Source organism: Nymphaea colorata, chromosome 5, assembly GCF_008831285.2.
Source record: "Nymphaea colorata isolate Beijing-Zhang1983 chromosome 5, ASM883128v2, whole genome shotgun sequence".
Lineage (NCBI taxonomy): Eukaryota > Viridiplantae > Streptophyta > Magnoliopsida > Nymphaeales > Nymphaeaceae > Nymphaea > Nymphaea colorata.
The window spans coordinates 27,018,514-27,027,844 of record NC_045142.1 but is presented as its reverse complement, the minus strand read 5'-3'; the positions used below and the strand labels follow the sequence as shown (position 1 = coordinate 27,027,844).

Sequence of the window (9,331 nt, the reverse complement as noted above, 5' to 3'; positions counted from 1 at the left end):
GTCTGTGGATTTATGAGCCGTAAAAGTCAAGAAAGTTTCCAAGAGAATCTGGTGTACTGGTGCAGTTACTTGTGCATACCATTTCATAGTATGTGACTCCTCTGGTTGGTTCATTCACGATTGGCGGGCTTCCTTTCTCGATCGATCGCGTTTAAAGGGGTGCCTAACAGACGTGGCCTACCGTCCGCATTCCGGCCTACACAGTGAACGGAAGCCGTCCTCTACAGTCAACAGATCAGAGGGAGAGAGAGAGCCAGAGACGTAGAGTCCACGTCCGAAAGTGAAGCTTTCCACGTCTGTATGCCATAAGATCATCTTTCACTGCTCATCTACGGCGCGCAATCGTTCCTTATAAAAGAGGGTTCGTGGCCGACCTTTTCAAACCCCCAGGTCGAGTCTTCCGTTTCTTGAGCTTTGCACTTCCCGTCGTCGTTTCCTCCAATCTACCTCTTGTTCATCATCTTGATACAACCCAAATTCCGAAGAAGCAATCAATGTCTCGGGTTTTCCCGCGGGGTGATGACGACAAGGTGCAATCTCCATCCTCGACATCGCCACCGCCGGCGGAATCAATGATCTTCCCTTCCACTTTTACTGTGTGGAAGAAATCCAGCATGTCTTTTGATTGCATGGACGGATTCACGGTGTTCGATAGCAGAGGAAGGTTGGCGTTCAGGGTCGACAACTACAGCCGAAGCTGCCGATGGCTGACCCAGGATCTAGTGCTTATGGACGGCGAAGGCAGTCCGATCATGGCTTTACGTCCCAAGGTACGTAAGTATACCTTCATATATACTATGACAAACAAAAACTAAAAATAAATAAAGGATCAGCAATCCAAGTGGTGTAATGCATGAAGAAAAATAAAAAAATTGTCTATGCATGATCTCCGGCGACTACGATCCAGAAGCGAGTACGTCTGCCAAAAAACATACTTGTTGGCGTGAAAGATGCATACAAAGGGCATGAGATGTCCAGATGAGAGTCCCATATAGAGGCCAACTATGCACCACCTAACTAAGTTGATCAACAAGTGAAATATTATCTTATTACTCGGTTGAAAGGATCTCCCTATGGTTTCATGGGAGAGATCTGCGGAAAGCACACCACACTCAGTGTTATAGCCGACATGGATCTCATCCCTTCTAACCAGGTTTTAGCTTAGGGCACTAATTTATTTTATTATTGTAATTGATTGGGTATATGTAAAGCTACATGGCATTGACCTGGGCCTGATGTGGGCACCCCATATGTCTAGGCCTGAGCTCAACACATGATAAATAAAAATTTACAAAGGTTTACACATGCTAGGATGAGTAGTTGTGTACACCAGCCCCATGGTAGCTCAGGTACTGCCTCTAACAGTTGCTGGTAGTCTTGGTGGTGGCATAGAAAACTTCAAAGCGAAAGCAGCATGTTTTGTTTGGTGGCCGTGGGAAGTCAAGTTGGCGGCAACCATCATCTTTGTTATTGTTGTCGGTGCCGTCTAGGTGGCGTTCTGCGAGAGCGGCATTACTAGCGGCAAACAATAAAAATGGTGGTGGTGAGAAACTGATCAGTGAACGCAAGTTGGTGTGGTCTTTGCATAGCAATTGTGGTTAGGATCGGAATCAGCTGAGGAGGGGTGTTAATGCCGTTATAGCGGGGAAAAGCTAGAGAAGCTACAGATATGGGAATTTTGTTGTCTTCTCGATCGGCAAAGTTCATAAGAAAAATAGATCTACAGCAGAAGTGTGTGTATATATATATATATATATATATATATATATATATATATATATATATATATATATATATATATATATATATATATATATATAATCTTTTTTTTTTGGGTTAAAGGAGGGAAAATTCTGAAGAACCTGCAAATCTCTATTAGGTCCATCCTCCCGGACCATGAGAGAAGTACACGCAGCTCCAGTGGGGTTCACATGAAAGAGAGTACTCATGTGTATCTCTTGAATGAGAATTTATAAATTATAGTTCTATCCTAGGGGGTGGAATTGTGATTCCATAATTTGAGAAAATTTTTCATGACACGATGGTTTAAATTCATCGATTCTAGAATTTTAATCCATGTTCTATTAGATATGTTATTCAATTCTGAAATCAAAATTTCAGACTATCAAATACAAATGGAAGCTAGAACATGAATTTTCATTTCAATTCTAGTTTGGAGTAGCATTTTGTTCTAGAATTCTAATTCTAGCTTGTCAAACGCCCTCTTACATACGCCAAAAAGGACCATCTATTCGCGCAATTGAGAGGGCGGAAAGTGATCCTATCATTACCTGAGGATCCCTTAATCGTGAAGAGCCAAGCCTATTAATGAATTCAATTAGGGCAGATTCTTGACATAAAACCATGCGCCGCAGTATAGAGCGCCGTCGGGCCTCATAATACCAGAAAGCTGCATAATTAGCTGGGTTCCATTATTAATTCCTCTAACTGAAGACCTGACAGTCTTGGCTTATCTCTTTCTCTTTGCACGTATGTCCTAAAGATCGTGGGTAGGTGAAACGTCACAATTTAGATCAACAGAGCTGCCATTTCAAACAAGGGACTATTCTTGGGTCAGGTCAACGATCCCAGTCGTAGGAAGAGGGGGCCCTCCTGGATTCCTAAGTTCTACGTTCCTAAGTCGCGTGGCTTCATCTGTACCCACAAGATATAGATTATACAGTGTTAAATTTTCTGAAACAGAACATGTCCTACCATGAAAATCTTGAGATGGATCTACTTTTCTGCGGGCATTAAGATTATACAAAAGTTTTCTTTTCACATGTACGTCTTCTACTGCTGTTCCTTTTTTCAATTGCTTCCTTTTCTTTTTTTAAAGAAGAAGAAGTGAGAAACCGCTACCAGGCTGCATGATAGGGAAGCCCAGAACAAACAAATTAAAAATAAATCAAGGGAAGATGCTGGTGGAGTCGTGGGTGTAGCAGCAGCTTTCGCTTTCTTTTCTTTCTCCAACTTTGTCTTTTGGATTCTGAGTCACACACTAATTCCCAAAGAAAAGCTCTTTTGTTTAACTGGCCTCTTCGCCAACTTGCAGACGGGCTCCGATCAGAGTTTGGTCAAAAACTGGTAGTGTCCTAGCCACATCAACCATCGGAAACGGACATTACGAGTAACGTAATAGAATTCTCAAACTAGCTGTTACATTGGGAAAAGCCATAATCTCCCGAAGAATCCATACGCATAGACAAAAAGGGCTTTTCATGATACTTTTTACTTTCTTAATTTCAACTTCTTAGGCTTTCGAAGTCTGCCTCTTTTACCTGATATTGATCATGGAGGGCTATGGTTCTTTTTAAGCTAATTCCAGCAGAAAATCGAGTTGCCTAGTACTCTGATATTCTAGCGGAAGGTTCTCTTTTTTGTCTAGGACGCACACTCTAAAGGATTTTAAATCATTAAAATCTCTTCACATGTTGTTAGGCTTCTACGAAGAAAAGAATAAAAACTCAATAGATCATCGAAAGAAACTGGAGCGGGCACCCGGGCGACGGGAAAATGCGGCTGGATTCGGAAGGAATGATGCCACTTTGGATTTATGCTTTCGTTTTGCAACCGATGGAATCGCGCCACCGACAGCCGCCCTGCATGAGGTGGCCTCCACCAGTCATTCGACATTCTTCAGAAATTGAACGTATAACGTAAGTCATGATGAGGTCTCAGTGTCACCGGAACGATCCATTCTAGAAAAGAAACGGTGGGGCCACTAATTCAGCTAGAACTTTGAGAAAAATCCAAGAGAAAGTGGGAAAAGAAAAATACCGAAACTGTTGTTATATGTGGTGAATGTTTGTAGCAGAATTTTAATTGCTGCACGTCTTCGTTATGATACGCAATTAACTCGGTCTAAACGGATCGGTGGTAGTGCATTTTAGCTGTGTCTGATTCGTTTCAGCTGATCATACGAACGTATGCTCATCTGCCATTCAATGGCTGAGATAAACAGATTAATGCAGGTCAATATATCCCTTGCAAAGTTCCTGTTTGGAGCCCTTATATTATTTTCTTGGTCGACCATTTTTTGCAGATCACCAGCATGCATGAACAGTGGGACGGATTTGAAGGAGAAGGAAGTCCAAGGAAGACAGGCAGAGGACGGCGCGTTTTCTCGATCAGGAAGCGTCACATGGCGAACCACAAGGGCCAAGCGGTAGTCAATATTGGTGACGATTTCTCGGTGCCCGACTTTTACATCGAGGGCAACTACAGCAAAAGGTGCTGCAAGATCCGACGCGTCACCGGTGAAGTGGTAGCGGAGATATGCAGGAAACAGGCCAGCACATCGGATGCAGTTTTGTTGGGAACCGATGTCTTCAGCCTTACCATTAATCCCGGTTTTGACAGCGAGCTGGTGATGGCATTTGTCGTCGCCATGGATCGGATAAGCTGGAAATATTTCATCCCTGCATTATTCCATTGAGGCATCGACAAATTATACTTCGTTGGCATAAGATCCCCATGCATTAGTAATTAGCTGTTAATTTAGTTGGTATCTCCATTTTCGTTTTTACGCCGTTTTGGAGATGCAGAGAAGAGAGCTTGATGTCCAATGTTCTCGTTCTCTTGTTAGCAGCTAGTGTTACTGAGATATCAAAGCATTCAGTGCCAATAACAATTCCTTAGTTAGTTATGTCGAGGATTAAGTTCATCGATCCATTAAAAACTCTTTTTGTAAGGCGAGGTAGTTTGCAACAATTGCCGCAGGTGGTTTCATCTCACGAAACAACACAACCAATTCTGTCTCTGAATCACGTAAAGGTTGCATCGTGTCTTGCATCTGCAGAGAAATATTTGAAATAAAATATGGTCAACAGATTACCGCGAATTGCTGGGCCCATTTTGCGGGTTTCTTTACGAAAGACATATACGCATCGGGAGGCCTTAATTTATAACTTTGACCTGCACTCGGGCAGTGTATAACTGGGTTGTGGTTGGATTTAAATACAGTAACCTCCATCGACACTGTAAGAGCCTGCAAAGAAAGTGATACAGCGCAAAACCTGATCGACGCAAAGGGTCACAAACAGAACAGTGTATACGCAGGGTACGAAACAGAGGATACGCGGGATAGAAACAGAGAGAAAAGAAGCTTCTATCATTTGATGTCTTCATTATTTGATTACAAACTTACATGAGGAGATTTGTTACAGGGACGAACCACTGCAACAAATATCTTTAGATTATGAATTACATTAGTGGCCCCTTCTAACTAATACCCAGTTTATATTGGTCTGTAAATGACTGGCAATTACAAGAAACGTGATCTGCGCATAACATAATGTTGAACTGTATCAGATGCATACTTTTAACGGACATTACTGCAGAAAGCATTATCAAATTAAGATGCTTAATTTTTTGATGACATAGTGATAGAAGACGAAATTCAAGTGCGAACGGCTGCTATCAATTTTTCGAGGACATGAACTCAGACATAAGGCTTATAGGGTTTTAAAAACAGAAAATTTTTGCACCTCAAGGGGCATAGCTCAAACTGGCGGGCAGGGAGTTGCATGTACGCGGCACATCCACATCCCCAGTTTGACCTGCAAGAGGCTATGTGTTGCGTATGTTAGGACCAGATTGCAAGCAAAAACAAAGTAAGGTGAAAAACAGCCACTCTGTAAACAAATATGTGTTCGTGATATCAAGAGAGTGAATAGTGAAATGAACTGCAGAGAGCGAAACAGAAAAGCAATCACACAGAAGACACCTTACGTGATTCGGATAGACTGTTTGTCTTCCTACATCCACGGGGAGAAACCAGCAGGATTCATATTATATGAAGCATCAAAAATACAGTGAGATCCAAGAAACCAGAATATACTAAATCCCCTTACAAAACAACAATGTCTATGCGTGACCTTCAGCTCCAAAACTCTTTCTCTCTGTTTTTTGTATGTTCCTCACATAACCCCAAAACTGAAAAACATACCTCTTCTTCTAGAGACGACACAGAGAATAACTGCCCACAAGAGATTTCAGCAAGTGAGAGAGTTGGTCGTGGAGTCTCCATGTTGACGATGACACCTTGAGACGCTCCACCAAAATCGCAGGCCACTCCTTGAGTTTCTCCACCAAAATAGCATACCACAAGATGATGGCATGAGGCAAAAAAAAGGGGAAAGATGTCGAGCCCTTCCATAAAGCAAAATAAGGGTTTTAAGAAGAAAGACATAAATGCCCACTGTTGACTTACATATGGCCAAGTCAAAAACTAATAACAAAACTCCACCTTTTGGGCTTGGTCATAATCTAGAAAATATATAAGATCAATCCTGTTCAATATGAATGTCCATTCTCCCTTGGACTCCAACCATGTTTAACATGCACAAATCTGAGCCAAGCTCAGACAATAGTGAAATTTAGTTGTGGTGAGAGGTTTCGTCAACATGTCTGTCACATTATGTTGCGACTCCACCTTTTGCAGTTGAATTTCACCATTTGCCACAAACTCCCTGATTTTATGATATTTGACATCTATATGTTTAGTTCTTCCATGATAAACTGGATCTTTAGCCAAACATATTGCGCTTTGATTGTCACAATATAATTTGACATTTTCCTGCATAATACCCAGTTCATTAACAAGTCCCCTTAACCAAACTGCTTCTTTAGCAGCTTCTACTGCGACAATATACTCTGATTCAGTTGTTGATAAAGCAACAATATCTTGTAATGTAGCTTTCCAACTGATTGGGCCTCCACCTAGAGTAAATATATACCCTGTTGTAGATCTTCTTTTATCTAAGTCACCTGCATAATCTGAATCAACATAGCCAATCAGAGTATCAGAAATATTTATACATGTCTGAAATAGTAAACCAACATCTGATGAGCCCTTCAAATATCGTAGAATCCATTTTACTGCCTCCCAATGTCTTTGACCTGGATTTGCCATATATCTGCTAACATTACTTACAACATGAGATAAATCAGGCCTAGTACAGACCATAGCATACATAAGACATCCAACTGCATTTGCATATGGTATTTTGCTCATAATGTTGCTCTCTTTTTCAGATTTGGAACAATCTTTCAAAGATAACTTAAAGTGTTGAGCAAGTGGAGTAGAAACTAATTTTGCATTCTTCATATTGAATTTAGCCAACACTTTGTTTACATACTCCTTTTGTGTCAACCATAGTTTCTTGTTCTCTCGATCTCTATGAATTTCCATACCTAAAATTCTTTTGGCTGCCCCCAAATATTTCATTTCAAATTCATTTCTAAGTTCATATTTCAACTTAGCAATTTCTAACATGTGTTTGCATGCTATAAGCATGTCATCCACATAGAGCATCAAAATAATAATAGAACCATCATTCAAAAAATGAAAGTAAACACAACTGTCATACCTGCTTTTATTGTAGCCTTGTGCCAACATAAATGTGTCAAATCTTTTGTACCACTGTCGTGGTGCTTGCTTCAAGTCATAGAGTGACCTTTTCAATTTGCACACTAACTTTTCATTTTTTGCTTGAATAAATCATTCTGGTTGCTGCATATATATTTCTTCTTCTAGGCTACCATGTAAAAATGCAGTTTTAACATATAGTTGTTCAAGTTCCAAATCATCAATAGCTACTATGGCTAACAAAACTCTAATTGAGCAATGTTTCACCACTAGAGAAAAAATTTCTGAAAAATCCACTCCTTTTTTCTGAGCATAGCCCTTGGCTACCAGTCTGGCCTTGTACTTTGGTGGTTCTCCTGCACTCGAAGATTCTTTTATTCTAAACACCCACTTGCAGCCAATCACTTTCTTTCTTTCTGGAAGACTTACCAATTCCCATGTCTGATTCTTTTGAAGAGACTTCATTTCATCTTCCATAGCAACCATCCATTTTCCACTATCCTTGCTTTCTATTGCTTCCTGAAAAGTCAGTGAGTTAGTAGACATAACTGGAAATGCATATGCTACTGTATCTTGAAATTTTAAAGGTAATCTAACTTCCCTTCTTTCTCTACCCTTTGCAATAGAATAAGGTTCTTCAAGTGGTTGTTCTTCTTCCTCACTTTCTTGTGATGGTTCTTCCAAGATTTGGTTGTTCTTATCATTACTCCACTCAAGTTGAATTTGATTTCTTGTCTTTTCAATGTCTTTATCACAATCTTGAATTTTCTTTAACAATGATGCTTCATCAAAAACTACATTTCTGCTAATCTCCACTTTCTGTGTGTCGGGGTTCCAAACTTTATACCCTTTCACGCCTGATTTGTATCTAAGAAAGATGCATTTCTTTGATTTAGCATCAAGTTTGCTTCTTTCTCCTTCCTGCAATAACACATAAATAGGACAACCAAATATATGTATGTCAGAGTAATCAACTGGCTTACCATACCATACTTCTTCTGGCACTTTCAGATTTAATGCTGTAGAAGGAGATCTATTTACTAAAAAACATGCAGTATTAACAGCTTCTGCTCAAAACTGTTTTGGTAAACCTGCAAACAACCTCATACAACGAGCCCTCTCAATCAAAGTTCTGTTCATTCTCTCTGCCACACCATTCTGCTGTGGTGTACCTGAAATAGTGAAATGTCGAGTAATCCCTTCAACTTTGCAAAACTTTTCAAACTGAGAAGACGTATACTCACCACCATTGTCACTTCTTAGCACTTTTAACTTTTTACCTGTTTGATTTTCCACTCTCGCTTTCCATTCTTTAAAAGTCTCAAATACTTTAGACTTATACTTGAGGAAATATACCCAAACTTTTTGTGAGTAGTCATCAATGAATGTAACAAAAAATCTAGCTCCTCCTTTAGATGTAACTGGTGCAGGCCCCCATACATCTGAATGGATATATTCAAGAATGTCTTTACTTCTTTTTGTAGAGGTTGAGAATTTAACTCTGCACTGTTTTTCAAGAACACAACATTCACAGAATTCAAGTTTACATGATTTGATGCCCTTGAGTAGCTTTTTATTATGCAACTCTTGAATCCCTCTTTCACTCATATGGCCTAACCTAGCATGCCACAAATATGCAGTATCATCATCAAAAAGGGATGAAGAAGATGAGATGGCGGCAGTCTCTGTTATTGTTTCTCCAATCAACCAGTATAGAGATCCAACTTTCTCTCCTTTCATGACAACTAAAGCTTCTCGCTTCACTTTCAATATGCCATTAACACCACTAAAAGTAAAACCATTAATAACAAGTGTACCAAGAGAAATAAGACTTTTTCTTAAATCTGGAACGTGTCTAACTTCTGTTAGAGTTTTAATGACACCATCAAACATTTTTACGTTTATGGTTTCAATTCCAACTGATTTACATTTTGTATTATTTCCCATCAACATTTTTCC

The 9,331-nt window shown here is 39.9% G+C and overlaps 1 protein-coding gene across 1 annotated transcript; it reads left to right on the top strand.

Annotated features, from left to right (window-relative positions):
• The first annotated feature begins 401 nt into the window (after positions 1-401).
• LOC116254966 (protein LURP-one-related 5-like) lies at positions 402-4,538 on the top strand. The gene is made up of 2 exons (XM_031630645.2): positions 402-770; positions 4,046-4,538. Exons 1-2 carry the CDS (start codon positions 495-497, stop codon positions 4,436-4,438), a joined length of 669 nt encoding a protein of 222 aa, XP_031486505.1. The 5' UTR covers positions 402-494; the 3' UTR covers positions 4,439-4,538.
• Positions 4,539-9,331: the final 4,793 nt, after the last annotated feature.